This window comes from Hipposideros armiger, unplaced genomic scaffold (genome assembly GCF_001890085.2).
Source record: "Hipposideros armiger isolate ML-2016 unplaced genomic scaffold, ASM189008v1 scaffold_389, whole genome shotgun sequence".
Lineage (NCBI taxonomy): Eukaryota > Metazoa > Chordata > Mammalia > Chiroptera > Hipposideridae > Hipposideros > Hipposideros armiger.
In genome coordinates this window covers 20,891-36,998 of record NW_017731739.1, presented here as the reverse complement: position 1 = coordinate 36,998, position 16,108 = coordinate 20,891, and the positions used below count along the sequence as shown (strand labels likewise).

Below are 16,108 nucleotides of genomic sequence, written 5' to 3'. Positions count from 1 at the left end.
AGAGTTTGAGCTCTGAGCAACAGCAGTTCGAGTCCAGCCCGAGCTGAGCAGCCGCTGAGCTGCCAACAGGTGGCAGGATGGCTCAGCTTAAAAAAGAAAACCTGCCACCAAATACTATGAAATTTGAATTATGGTGAGGGAGGGGGCTGAGAGCCAACACATACATCCTCCAACCTCAGTCAGGATACAGTTTCCCCTTTAAGAAAAGGTCACAATTGTCAAACACAAATCCAATGATCTTTTGGTTAGAGTGATGAGATCTAAGAACATGGGCAAGTATTAGGCAAGGGAATGGTACTATATAGATATTTATTCTGTGTTATAAAAGGTGAACCCAAAGAAGAAGCCTTAAAGGCAGGCCTTTTTTTGTGGCCAGTGGTCTAGGCTCATTGCCAAGAAAGATGACCTTTTGTGAGAGGTGTTCAGTGAGTTTGTGACAAGAGGTTTTATTATCCCAGACCTCTTAGTGTAAAAAACTGAGGAAAGTGTATGCTTTTAAGGCTAAAGACATATATAGAGTAAAAGTATTCTGGAAACAAAACTTAATTTGAACATTCTGTCCCCCAGACTACTCTTTAGGAAAAAGATGTACCTGTTCAAAGATAAAATTATCAAAAAGAAAACAGCTGAAGACTTACCCATATATGTGGAGTATGTGTGTAGGGGGTGTTGGGGGTAATGGGGAGGGGATGCTAAGGAACATATATTTGAAGGCTGGTTACATCAGGGAGCAAAGGATGTGTTCTTCATAATCTGAAATATGTTACCTAAATTCATTCTTTGGTTTAAAAAATAGCTTAAAATTATAGAAGTGTTTAAAGAAAAGATTAGAAGACAAGAGAAGAAGATGAAAAGCAAACCTGAAGAACTCATAAAAGATATAAAAGAGAAAAAAGAAAGCCATCATAGAGATGAAAGTGTCATTCGAATCAAAAAAGAAGGAAGCTGAGTAGTAAGAGAAAAAGGAGGAGGGGAAAAAAAAGATGAGGAAGAAATGTGGCTGAAAAATAACTAAGGGCATAAAAAGTAGTGATACTCAGACAAAGGAGAACCTAGTAATAAATAATTCAAAATCCTGAAGAAAAGACCAAAGGCAACAGAAGAAACATGGGTAGAGAGAAGAAGAAATGAAAAGTTTCCTGAAATTTGGAATTACTTGAATCTGAAGTGTCCAAGAAAAAAATGGGAAGAGCTCAAATCCAAGATAAAAATCTATTGAAGTTACTAAATCCCAAAGCTAAAAAAAGAGCCTGATGGACAATTAGTTAGAAAATGCAAGCCAATTATGAGTTAAAATAAGAGAGATTATTCTCAGACTTTTCCTCTATAGCATTCAGTGCCAAAAGAGAATGGAACAAGTTCTGAAGCAAGGATATTGTGTCCAATAATTTTATACCCAGCCAAATTATCAATTTATTCTTAAAAAAAAAACAACCTCAAATACTTTTATTTATTTGTTTGTTAGTTTCAGGTGTACAAAACAACATAGTGATTAGACATTTACATACCTCATAAAGTGATAACCCCAGTAAGTTTATTACCCATCTGGCACTGTACATAGTTTTTACAATATTATTGACTGTATTCCCTATGCTGTACTTTATATCCCTATGATTAATTTTTTAATTATAGTTAAAATTCAATATTTTATATTAGTTTCAGGTGTACAGAGTAGTGGTTAGACATTCAGATAATTTATGAAATGATCCCCCTAGTAAGTCTAGTAGCCACCTGACACTATACATAGTTTTTACAATATTATTGACTATATTCCTCATACTGTATATCCCTGTGACTATTTTATAACTATCAATTTGCATTTCTTAATCCCTTCATTTTTCTCACCCAGCCTCCCAACCCCATCCCATCTAGAAACCATCATTTTGTTGGCTATATCTATGAGTCTGTTTCTGTTAAGACAAATACTTTCAAGCATGTGTGAGTTCAGAGAGAAAATAAATCCAGGGATTCTTTTTAAAAATTGCTTGACAAATGAAGTCTAACCAACTAAGAGATAAAGCAAAATAAAGAGCTCAGGAACTGAGAAGCATTACAGAAAGACTGATGAGACGCATTGAATTTATTTTAATATAGACATAAAAATAAACAACTGCATAAAGTGAATATGTTAACCTTGAAAATATAAAAGTAATAATAGATCTAACAAAAATTTGGAGTTAGAAAGGAAAGGAGGGAGTGGTGTTATAAGTGACCTTATTTCCTTATATTTCAAAGCAAGAAATGAATAGATACTATCTAAATGTCAACCATGTCATTAAAAATCATCATGACGCAAGTCCCTAATGTTTTCCATTTTTCTTAATTCTGAAGATATACTTTTAGAAAAAAAGATATACATCCCTACCATGAGAGAAAAAAAACACCAAAAACACATTTATCTGAAGCTCACCAATTTTTTCAGTTCCATTTATTTTTTTCTTCTATTAAATTGAAATCAAATCTAATAATTTTCAAATATGTGTGAAATGCTTTTGTTTTGGTAAAAGTACTTCCATCTGTTCTTCTATTTGTATGTACATATAAACAAATGCCTAAACAATTTTTATCAAACATTAACATCGTTATTTTTTATTGGGATATTTCTACTTCCATCTTTGCTCCTTTTTGTGATGTTTGAGTTTTTTTTAAATAATAATAATAATAATAAAGTGTGGTAGAGATTACCAGTACTCACCAAAACTTCTAGCCTATTCTTTTTTGCTCGTGTTTCCTTGAAGAGAGTTCATGTGACTTGCTCTAGCCAATGAAATGTGAGTGAAAATGACATGTTGTTTTTGCATTGAAGCTTGTAAGAACTAGTATGAAGATCTCCTTAATATTCTTCCCTTTTGTGACAAACCCAGAAGCTTTATGTAGAGATGGGGGCCTCACAAGATGGCAGCACCTCCACCAGCCTTGCTAACTGAATGTCACATATATGAAGTAGAACTGCCATTAAATCATATTGGACAAATAATGTGAGCAAGAAAAAAACTTTGTGATTTTAAGCTTCTGACATTATGATATTATTTGTTAATTTGCTATCACAGTATAACTTGGTCTGTTATATTGAGTATGCATCACTTATACAAAACAATAACTCATTATTCCTCATAAAATTCAAATGTAGTATGGTTTTTTTAGGGAGAAAATTATGTTATTGCTATATATCATTTATTTTTCAAATGGGTTTGAAATAACTTACAATATTAAAACACAAATAAATCTGAACCAGAAATGTCAAAGATGAAGTTTTTAAAAGGTAAACTCAATTTAAAAGGAGATAATGGATATGATAAATAACTAGAATAAGTTCATTATTGCCGTTAAAGACAAAATTTAGTTATGGTTCTTCAAGCAGACAAGTAAAAACAACGGAAATGTTTTGGCATTTTGAGTTATATAGTTTTCATTGTTCAGAGCAAGCTTACAGATATTGAACTGTAGGTAAAATACATGTATATTTGTGTAAAGGATCTTGTGTGACAAAATGGGCAATGTCTTGCCTGTAACTTTGAAAGAAATACAAAAACGTCATACTTCTATCAGTCTTATATAATATTTGCAAGCATTATATTAAATGTAGTGCATTTAATTTAGCCTATCAGTCAGGATCCAACCAGGAAAACAAACCACTCTGTATATAAAACAAGAAAATCAATGCAGATAGTTTTGTTTTATGGGTGATGGAAGAATCTAGAAAGACAAGACTGTGATGCAACTCAGAGGGTACCAACAACAGGAAACCACTACAATGATAGGTGGTCTCAGCTGGTAGGAGGCACTGGCAGGAGATTGGAGGGTATGAAGAAGGGAAGAACCAGCGTATTTCTCCCTCTTCCTATCTTTCCAGTTGAATGCCAGCTAAAAGGGGTCTTGGGAAACTGCTGCCTTTAGAGCTCAGCATCTCTGTGACATAGAGCAAAGTAGAGGAAAGAGAAAGAATGGATCAGACGGCAAAGAGGCCTACAATTAGCCTGAGCAAAACCATTTCTATAAGGAACTGAGATAACTCAGATCAATTGCTTTGGCTCATCTTACAAATCAGGAATACATATGGAGGAAACTGGCAGGAAGTCAATTTAGGCTGTGGTTTTAAGCACAGAAGCTATTCTTGCAGCATTTCTTGCTGGTAGTTATTTTCAGTTTTTTGGCAGGCTGACTTGTGTATCTCTTCCTTGTATTGGTTTCAAGCTATAATTGAGAGAGGAGAGAGGAGATGGGTCTTTTCAGCCACCAAAAACCTTCAACAAGTAATTGGATCACGTATCGGGTGTGCCATTTGGAGTCTTGTCACTTCTAACAGTAAGATCTTTGTGGCCATAGAGAAAACAGTGGAATCTTCAAAATGGGGAGAAAATATGATTGGACTATAAAATGGAGGGAAGCAACCTACCTAGTACTAGACATCTGTGCTTCTAGAGTTGTTCCTTCAGCATCTCTGCTGTGAGTGATAGTGCCCTCAAACCTGTGTCTGTCCTTGAACTTGATGTCCAATTTCAAAAATCACATTGAGAGCTATCACAATCATTTTGACAGGATAAACTTCCTTCATAAAAATACAATTTAAAAAATATATATATCTGAGTTCCTATCGGTATGTTAGCACTACCTGTTCTTAGTTGTCTATACATAGGATAGCAAAGAGTATTTTCAGTTTACCTGTAATCTCAAGGTAATTAGTATGTATAAAAAAAAGGTTTTCCTTAAGGATAATTTAAATGAACTGCTATAAATTCTTGAGAAGATCATTAGACTTTTTAGGCTTATAATGTTATTTCAGTTATGTGTGTGGTCAGATTTGAAAATTGTTAAGCTCTACTAAATTTTAAAAGGAACAGAAAAAATAACGTTAAATTCAATTTAAAAGAGGGAAAGTGGTTATGCTAGATCAACAGGGATGAGTTATTACCACTGAGGACTAAATTTAGCTATGATTTTTCTAGGCCATGTTACAAAGGGGGAACATTTGTGGTTCTATAGTTTCCATTGTTCAGAGAGCAAATCTTTACCCTGATAATGATGTGATGAGATCCAGCTCAGAAATGATAAGCAGGGATGATAATTGAACATAGCTCTGATTAAACATACAGGTAAAATTCCTTCTCAGTTTGCCTATTTGCTGCTTTTAGCATACTTAAAATTTTAAATAAATGTGTTTGACTTGGATTTGCCAAATCCTGGAGAAATGACCCATACAAAAGCAATCTTCTGAATTCCGATATCAACAGAAGAAGAGCTATCACTAATTCTGACATTCAGTTTTCTCAAAATTATTAAGTCAGCTAATAAATCTTTGAGGACGTGAAAATAAAAAATCCATCAAATTGATTTCAGACTTGTTAGGAGGGGTATATAATAAAACATGGTAGGATATTCTTATCAGAAAGGTGAATCATAATTGTTGGAACATTCTTATTATATATTCTAGATTGCTCCAAAGCTTGCTTTTAAATTTTAAACAAAATTGGTGTCCCTAGTCTATTTTTCTCTTTTACAAAACTACTTTGACAATTTACTGGACCTAGAAACCCTGCAAGTTGGAAACATGGTTTGATTAATTTTCTGAAAATTAACATATAAAGAGAAATACCAGAAAGGAAAAGGAGCAATGTAGGATCATTCATTTCAATACAGGGTTATCTCACTGGAGATATTTTGCTGCTAGGCAGTATGTTCTGAAACAACCTCAAGAAAATCAGAGCAGGTGTTTATAGGGTCACATGCTAAACCACTAGGTGTGGTCAGGCCTCATTTTGTTGGGCTGAGTTGGAGTATATTAAGAGCATGGTGGTTTCCCTAATCCAACCCATTTACTATGGGAAGAACTAGATAAGGAATTATTTATCCATTGGGGAGGCAGTTAGGTAATCCTTAATTAAGGGTGAGTTTTAACCTGAAAGGCTGGGATATTAGCCTAGAAAACAAACGGTCATTAATATTTTCAGTCTTTGATTCACATAGAGCAATTAGAATATCTAGGATAGAGACTGTTATTAAATCTAGGTTAGAGAGTATTATCAAACAAGGAGAATTGGAGTAGAAAGCTGAATTCTGGATTCTTTGGCTGCTGTTCTTGGTCTTAGTTGGTTTCCTTTAAAGAGTTTCAAGCCATATACATCATATACTCAAGTTCGGTCTAAGAGATTTTGTTCACCTAACCTGTTCTAGATTAGTGGAAATTCTTATTGTGATATTTCATTTCAATATAGCTGAGCTATAGAAAAAAAACTTTGGTACACAAGAATGGAATATACTAAGTTAAAGATATGGCAAGAAATAATCAAGTATTCAAAGGATCATAGAAAGTCTTATATGTGATATAAAGATATTTTTTTTGAATCATTCAAGGCTGTATTAACTATAATCATTTTGGAAGTGATTGAAAACATATGAGATTAAAAGTAGAAAAAAATTAGTGTTACAAAAAATAATAGTATATTATGTAAACACAAAAACCATATTTCCCTCATCAATTCTTGCCCTAAAATAAATTTTTTCAGTCTTGAAAATGGCCACACATGTACACTCACACACACACAGAACATCGTGAAATAATTTTTTAAAGTGAAAATTTTAATTTACAAGGAATTCTTGCAGATCGCCAATAAGAAGATGCGTAACAAAATCATAGAGCATTAGGATTGGTTGTTGTACATCTGCAGAACCCAAAAGGGAAAAGGAATAAATGGCCTTTAGAAAATGTTTATCAGTCTTACCTGATTCTTGTTGTTATATTGTTTCTTTTCAAATTTCTCTTTCAGCCTAGGAGTATTTCCTGATCTGTACAGCCAGTGCCGACAAATAGCTTGGGACTGTGGGAGAAGGAACTTTCCTTCCATATGAGTATGTGGTGTTTCCTCAATTCAGTGCTATATTAAATGAAGTGCTCTGCAAAAGCAACGTCAAGTACCACTCCACAACCACACTGCTGCTCCAAGCCCCTTTTATATAGAAAGTTTCAAGCCACCGTTGTCTGACAGGATTATTGTTGAGTCACCTTTTATAATATGCACCACTCTTTATATTGCACAAAATGCGCTGGCCACCAAACACTCATTTGTAGTCCAGTGGATTGCACCATCATACCTCACTACCAACGGTAGCAAATTGTCCATTACAATGTCATAGTTGTTAAAATGATGGACATTAAAAATCCATTTGGAACAATCCTTTGGATTTTTCCAGAGTTTGGATATTAATGAGCTACTATATGCACATGTGTTAAACGGTCTTTCTGAATACATGTCTAATGCCAATTGGGAATAGTCCAAGGGAATTCGTGAAGATAAATAAATTTTGAGTAAGCTTATTTGGGGAGGAGGAAAAGGGCATACTTTTCCAGTAAAAAAATACTAGGCAATATTTGACCAGAAAGAGGACATTCTAGGCAAGAGAAAGGCAGTTGAAGATGTAGAGGATAATGCTTAACAGCTCTGGAATCAGGCACAAAGAATAACTGGAGCCCAAGATATATAGAGAGATTTGAGTCAATCTAGCTATTCCAAAATTTCTGATTTTTAGACTCAAATGATATATTCTGTGCGTTAAAGAGTTTGTAGATGTAGTCTCTGAATTATTTGGAGATTTTTTAGAAATTATGAAGCATGCCATAGAGATTTCAGAAAACTAGAAATGAGCAAGAGTCAAGCACTATTATGTTATGCTATGATTACAGTGATGGATAGGATACAGCTCCAACCCTCAAGGAGTTCGGAGTCGGGGGGAGAGGAGGAAGGAATTAGAGAGCCTTCACAGAGGAGGTAACCTTCAGGTGGACCATCAGTGAGAAGTAAGATTTTGCTATATTGAAGATGAGAAAGAGGAAAACTAAATTGCATTAACCACAGACTATAGATATAATGAATCTATAAGGGACCCAATGAGCCTACATTTTTATACTTTTACCCCATAAATGACAGTCATCTATTCTCAACTTTCCTATAAAGAAAACATATTTGGAAAAGGACAGGTTAATATTTTTGATACCAAACTCTAAAAAAAGGATCTGAAAAGAGATTAAATAGTGGTAAACAAGCCATTAGGAAAGAGTCAGCATTGATTTACCTTAAACTAATTTCATTCACTTTTCTGATAGATTTCTAAAAATTCATATATGTAACAAGTGAATTCAACTTATTTGATAGTCTCTCAGAATATCTTTGGGGACATAAAGAGGAGCTAAAAGTACATGAAAGTAATTGGATTGAAGCCAATTGGAAAATACCCATAACTGTTACCTAACGCAGTAGAGAGTGGAGTATCTTCATAGAATGCTGTTGTTTTGCCCTACTCAATGTTTTACACATTATTTGGGTGAGAACATACAATATATTTTCATTCAACGATAACACAAAAGTGAAAAGTAAAAATCAAGATCCAGAATTATCTCAACAGATTGCGATGTTGGGGTAAAATCTAATCAAATGCAGTCATCGAATAAGTGTGAGTGGAGTGAGTGAGTGTGTGTGTGTGTGTGTGTGTGTGTGTGTGTGTGTGTGTGTGTTTGTGTGTGTTTTCCATAGGAATTCCATAGCATGGGTAAAAGCCTGGAGAAAATATGGTATAACACTTCATGTTCTATTTGCTGGCAGCATTAGATTTAGAGTGCCCAGATTCTAGTGTCCTCTGCTGTGGTTAGGCTTCTTTTGAAAGAATTGAAAGAATATATTCAATTCAGAATGTGAAAGTGCCATATTTTAAAAAGTTTGATAAACAGTTGGATAAGCCATGGTTGAAGAAACTAGAGATATTTAGTTTTAGGGAACATACCAGTTTACTTAAAGAATATAGATAAGATTAACATAATCAAATATGTCTTTTTTTTAATGCTGATAGGAATGTAAATTGGTACAGCTACTATGGAAAACAGCATGGAGGTTCCTCCAAAAATTAAGAATGGAATTACGTATGACCCTCTTCTGGGTATCTACCAAAAAAATCTGAAAACATTTATTCATAAAGACATATGTACCCCAATGCTCATTGTAGCATTATTCATAGTGGCCAAGATATGGAAACAACCAGTATCCTTCAGCAGATGATTGGCTATAGAAGATGTGGTACTTATATACAATGGAATATTACTCGGTCATAAGAAAAGATGAAATACTGCCATTTGTGACAACATGGATGGATCTTGAGATTATCATGCTAAGTGAAATAAGTCAGACAGAAAAAGTTGAGAACCATATGACTTCACTCATATGTGTGGTATATAACTGAAAGCCACAAACAAACAAGACAGACAAACAAATGAAAACTCATAGACACAGACAACAGTTTAGAGGTTACCAGAGTGTAAGGGGGGGAGGTGGGTAATAGAGGAGGGAAAAGGGGTCAAATATATGGTGATGGAAGGGGAACTGACTGGGTGGTGAGCACACAATATGTTATATAGATGATGTATTATAGAATTGTACACTTAAAACCTATGTAATTTTGCTAACAAATGTTACCCCAATAAATTTAATAAGAATTTTTTAAAACTATATGTCTTTAAAAGTAGTGCTCTGTCTGCAAGGTGATGAACAATTGGAGGAGACAGAGTAAATATGGGGAGGCTAGTACGAAGGGAGTGTAGTAATCCAGGCAAGAGTTAAAGGATGCTTGGAGATGGAGAGAAGTGGTGCTAAATTCAACAGGAATAGGACAGATTGGGTATCCATTTATGGGACACAGATTGAGGGAAAGTGATGAGGTTGCTTTGGGGGATATTAGGTTCAAGATGTGGGCAAGTGTTTTAGTGACAATTATCAGTTGAGCTCTTGGACATTCTAATCTGGTGTACAGAGAAATTGTGTTTGGAAATAAGGATATAGGAGGCATCTGAATAGAATGACTATCAACAGTGATGGACCTTTTACAGTCACTTTAACACTCAGTAGCTCAACTGGTATTTAGTATAACTCTTTGCAGCAAGGCAAGTTTTATTATGGTATATCAAAGATACATGAAAACCAAAATTACTTTATGTAAGTTTGCTTAAGATTTCAACACTGGTAAGTGATGGAACCAGACTGGAAACCAGGTCATCTGGTACCAAATTCTAAGATTTTTTTTCCTTTAAAAATTTTCAAGTATAATTGACATAATATTATGTTAGTTTCAGGTGTGCAACATAACAGTTTAGCATTTATATACCTTACAAAGTAATCACTACAACAAATCTAGTAAGCATCTGTCACCATGCAGTTATTATGATATTGACTATATTCCCTAGGCTGTACATTACATCCCCATAACTTATAACTGAAAGTTTGTACTTTCTAATCCCCTTTCCCCTTTGTGTCCATCTCTCCTCCCCTCTGGCAATCATCAGTTCCTTGTATCTATGAGTTCATTTCTGTTTCCTTTCATTTGATCACTTGTTCTTTAGGTTCCACTTGTAAGTACAATCATACAGTATTTGTCTTTCTCTGACTTATTTCAGTCAGCTTAATACTCTCTAAGTCCATCCATGTTGTCACAATGGCAAGAATGCATTCTTTTCATGGCTGAGTAATATTTCATTATGTACATGTACCACATCTTCTTTATCCAATTGACTACCAATGGACACTTAGGTTGCTTCCATGGCTATTGTAAACAGTGCAAATCAAAACCACGATGAGCTATCACCTCACACTCATCAGAATCACTGTTATCAACAATACAACAAAGAACAAGTGTGGTCAGGATGTGGAGAAAAAAAAATACTGTGTACTGTTTGTGGGAATGTAAATTGGTGCAGCCACAATGGAAAACAATATGGAGGTTCCTCAAAAAACTTAAAATAGAACTACCATTTGACCCAGAAATTCTACTTCTGGGTACTTATCTGAATAAAACAAAAACACTAACTCCAAAAGATATATGCACCCCGATGCTTATTGCAGATTCTAATATATTTGGTGTGTGATTTTTTTTAACTACACCACAGTGTCTATCCAATGAGAATCAGAGCTGTACAAGAGTTCCCCAAGGGGAAGAAATATGACCAGAGCTTGGGCATGTCTATTTTGGAACTTGGAGAGAAAAGGGTCTCATAAAGGAAAAGGAGACAGAACAGTTAAAAGGAAAGTACCAGTAGAGTGTTTGACTCTAGGCACCAGGGACTAGAGGTGGGTGGAGCGCTTGTGGAATGAGGGAACAGCTAGCATTCTCAGGTATTACCTAGAGGATCAGAATGCTCAGTGCAGAGCAGATCACTGCCTTTCTCTCATCATTTATCCTCATTCCACACAGTTTGTCTTTAGCTCCTAAACTAGATTATAAATTCCTTGAGGGCAAGACCCCTATCTTCTTTTCCTTCTAGTCTCTGTACTGCCTAACACAGAGCTGTATACACAGTCCGATATGAAATGTGAAAGCTCTGTGCATGGGGAAGATTAATCATCACTAGAATTTTTCCAAAGGCACAGTCTCCAGTGCCAAGAGCACATTTGTTTAAAATGTGCACTTAAATTTGAATGAATCTGCCTAAATGGTGCCATCTGTTCTTAGGCAGTTTCAGAAATGTTTTAATACAATTTTACCTTTAAAAGGACAAACGTAGGGGCATGCCTATGAGACATAAAGACGTTCTTAAATAAACACAGAGCAAACACCCGCACATTCAATCACCATTAAACAGCTACACATAAAGAATGTTTTCTGAGGTTTAAGAAAATTTTAGCTAAGAGGACACCAACTACTACTTCATGCAGAAAATATTTATGAGAAGTTACAAAATTGTAGGCACAGACTCCTACGGCATATGATGGCATTTTAATTACAAACTCTAGAAATGCAATTTAATTTGATGTAAATCTCACATTCCTTTGAAATGGGTACACTTTTACAATATTCAGTAATGGCCTACATTTTACTGTGATTTCAGTATATCAATTTAGAAGCTGAAGACAGCTGTTGGGGCGAGTCTCAATGGGTTTCGTGTAAATCGATTGTCAATTTGACTTTCATTACAGTACTGTAGGATTTATTGTTGTGTGAATATAACAGTGAAATGAAACCCATGTTTAAGTTCTGCAAATAACTTACAGTCACTTCCAAAACACCTCAAGTTCGGTTCTAAATTTGAGTTTGCGGTTTTACATGCACGGTTATTTGCTGATCCACTTTAGCATGCAAAATCACACACTGGCTAGGTTGGGTCTAGTTATTGTGGCAACAAGTAATGGCTCAAATTTTCAGCCTATTTAACTCACAGCTACATCATCATCACCAAAGCTATGCCAGGCTTTTGACATCTGTGTATTTTGCTAGTTGGCATAAGTCTCCGATGGTGTATATCAAGAATTTATATTTACAGACAGAATTTCTGGTTGAAATAGCAGCCAAGTGTGTGACCCTCTCTGCATCCATGTGCATCCATGGAGATTCTTTGCTTAAGTCCCATTTGCAAAAGTGGAGACCTGAACGCGTTTACACATATGAATATTCATTTGGAATATTTTTAGATAATTTTTGTTTGTTTGTTTGTTTGTTTTTTGTGGAGGGCAGTGTCACTGGCCCTCACATGTGGGATCCGAACCGGGGCCCTCTGGCGTCCCAAGCCAGTTTCTTAGCCATTGCACCACTTGGCCGGCCCTAGATAATTTTTATTGTTAGATGTTTTGGGATATCAGAATTTGCTTCCAATCATTTTTAAATAAAAGAAATAGGGTATTACAGATAAAGTTGACGTCCCCTTGTTGACTTCCGCTTCTATCCCTCACAAAGGCAACGGCGATCATTAACTTACCGTACCCTTCTAGTCCATATTTTTATTCTTTTAGTGACCTAAGATCTAGCACCATGAATAAATGGTTTTAGATCATATATTACTTTTTTTAATTATATGAGTTCTATCATAGTGTTTATATCAGTCTTTAGCTTGCTGTTTTTCCTCAGCCTTCTATTTTAGAAATCTATGCCAATCTATCCAAAAGTTGCTTCATTTTAACTTCTCTAGTTTGAATTGATCCCAGTTTATTCATCTTTTCCGTCGAGATGTCCATTTATGTTGTACATCTTACACCAATTTTTTTACAATCCCAAACAGTGTTTCAGTGAATATCCATCTCCATCCATCTCTAATATTCTCTCTCCCTCCCTCCTTCCCTCCCTTTCTTTCCCTCCCTTTCTCTCTCTCTCTCTATCTCTCTCCCTCCCCCCCTCCTCCTGGTATACCACTCCCAGATTTCTCTCTAGGAAATATACCTAGTAGTCTATTAATCTATGGCTGGTTGTCGGTTATAGGCATTTGCAACTTTACCACCTATTGTCAAATTGCTCTCAAAAAAGGTTCTTAATTTATATTCCCACCAGCAGTGTATACAAGTTCGCATTTCCTTATGTCCTTACAAACACTTTTGTTAAATTTTATTTTTAAAGTTTTGCCAGTCTGACGGATATTAATGAAATAGTTTATCGTTATGGCTTTAATTATTTTGTCTTGATTATTTGTACTTGAACTTTTTCTTAAAGTGCTTATTGACCATTTTCAGGTTTCCTCTTTATGGGTTGTCTGTTCATATCCTTTGCTCATATATTTTTTTTCTGAGTCGTTTGTCTTTTTCTTAGTGACATGTGAGAGTTCTTTATGTCAAATATTAATCTTTTGCCAGCCATATGTATTATAAATACCTTCTCCCAGTCTTTCACCTTTGTGGTAGATTTTATCACACAGAAGTTCTTTAATTTTGGATTATTTGGTCAAATAGTTTAAATCAATTCATTTTTGTATTTTATGTCTTATAAAATATCCATTACTACCTTGGGTTGACTATAATATGCTACCATATTTTCTTATATTAATGTTAAAATTGTTTTATTTTACATATACGTCTTTAATACATTCTGGAATTTGTGTGTATGGTGTGGGAAAGCAATCTAAATGTACATTTTTCAAGATAAATAGCCAATTATTCCAGCCCCATTTATGAATTAGTCCATGCTTTCTGCACTGTGGTGTGATGTCACCTTTATCCTATAGAGTTCCTAAATGAACACAGCATGTTTTGCTGATCTAGTTATCTGTTCCTGCACCAGTACCTCACTGTTTTAACTACTATGGCATTATGATACACCTTGATAAATAGCAGGACAAATCCTTCTTCCTCTTTCTTCTTTCACATAATTATTTTTTATTTTCAATATTTGCTCTTCCATCTGATTTTAGAATCAATTTATTTGTTCTGTAGCATTTTTATTTCACCTGCATTAAATGTAAAGGTTACTATAGAGAGATTAATGTATAGATTAATTTTGAGTTTTCCCATCCATTAAATGGTATTTTAAATCTAGCACACCATTTATTCAGGTTTTTTGTTTGTATCCTTTAATATAATTTTGTCGTTTTCCCTACAAATTACATGCCTTTTATAAGATTAATCCCTTATAGCCTCATCATCTTTGTTACCATTATGAATATTTCCTGATTAATTGTTGCTGGATTATTAGCACTTCATTGATTTCTCATGTTGATCTTGTCCCCAGCAACCCTGCTAAACTTTTTAGTTCTTAACAGTTTGTAAATACTCTTGCATTTTTCTATGTAGACCACCATATTTCCTGTATATAATGACACTTTAATGTCTTCTTTTTCTATTAATATGCCTTGTGTTTCTTTTTCTGATTTATTACATTGGCTGGGACCTCTGATTGAGTGTTAGGTAGTAGCAGCGATGCTGGACACTCTTGTTAATAGACTGTGTTTACACTCGTGTAATGAATTCCCTCAATGCATCCATTCTCACCCCTTTTCCCATGATAATCATATGAAGCATTTTCGATAAGGCTAGCCAAAGTTAAGGTATAAATTGTGGTCCTATAATGCAATAACATTATCATATTGGTAAGAGGACCCAAGCTTTACCTCATTCAAACTCTTTTCTGATTTTATGAACATTTTTTGTTTGTTTGTTTGTTTGTTTGTTTTTTAGCTGAGCCATCCTGCTACCTGTTGGCAGCTCAGCGGCAACTCAGCTCGGGCTGGGCATCGAACCGCTGTTGCTCAGAGTTCGCACTCTTGCGCAAGCTCTTAACCAACTGATCCACTCGGCCGGCCCTTTTCTGATTTTATGAATTAACCCATTGACATCTCTTATGAGGTTTTCAAGGTGTAATACCTTGAAAAGAATTCACTTTTAGGGTCTCAGCTACAAGGGGGTTTTTTTGCTCCATTTCACAGAGTTGGCTTCATGCGAAGTGTCTCACCATTGGAAATGTAAATTTATATTTGTCAACATTCTTCAAAAATTCTCATTGTTCACATTCTTTTTGTTTTGAAATTTCTTTTTTGTAGACTCCTATGAACCAAGCTTCAACCCGTTCCCACTGCATTTTCACTATTCATTTGTCAAGTAAAGAACCAGGATCTGCAACTGTCCGACATGCCAAACTTCATTTGGTTGACCTGGCTGGGTCAGAGCGAGTTGCAAAGACTGGAGTAGGGGGCCAACTTCTAACAGAGGCCAAGTATATCAACCTGTCACTACATTACTTAGAACAGGTAAGATGGGCAGAATGGAAGGTCAACTATACCTACCATTTTTTGACCTTGTGTTTTGCATCTGGCATTCTCCTGGCATTTTTGTTTTCATTTGTTTTTCTTCTCTTATTGTGGTAAAACATACATAACGTAAACTTTACTGTTTTAATAATTTTTAAGTGTACAGTTCAGTGGCATTAAGTACATTGACAGTGTTGTGCAACTATCACCACCATCCATTCCAGAACTTCGTCATAATCCCAAACAAAAACTCTGCCCGTTGAACTGTAACATCCCGTTTCCTTATACTCCTAGCCCCTGGTAACTTTTATTCTACTTTCTGTTGCTATGAATTTGCCTATTCTAGATAGTCATACAAGTAGAATCATACAATATTTGTCCATTTGTATTTGGTTTATTTCACTTAGCATAATGTTTTAAAGGTCCACCCATGTTGTAGCATGTATCCAAATTTCATTCTTTTTTAAGGCTGAATAATAGTCCACTGTATGTATATACTATGTTTTGTTTATCCATTCATCCATCAATAGACACAGGTTGTTTCCACCTTTTGACTATTGTGAATAATGCCACTATGGACATTCGTGTATCTACTAGCATTTTGTTGTTTTTTGTTTTGTTTTGTTTTGTTTT

General features: G+C 35.0%; 1 protein-coding gene across 1 annotated transcript in view; it reads left to right on the top strand.

Moving 5' to 3' along the window:
• LOC109393788 (kinesin-like protein KIF6) overlaps positions 1-16,108 on the top strand; it is a gene marked incomplete at its 3' end in the record, with an annotated part of 146,162 nt that overhangs the window by 117,539 nt on the left and 12,515 nt on the right. Inside the window, exon 7 of the mRNA XM_019663381.1 lies at positions 15,269-15,475. Coding sequence (XP_019518926.1) covers positions 15,269-15,475 — 207 coding nt within the window. The remainder of the gene's footprint in view (positions 1-15,268; positions 15,476-16,108) is intronic.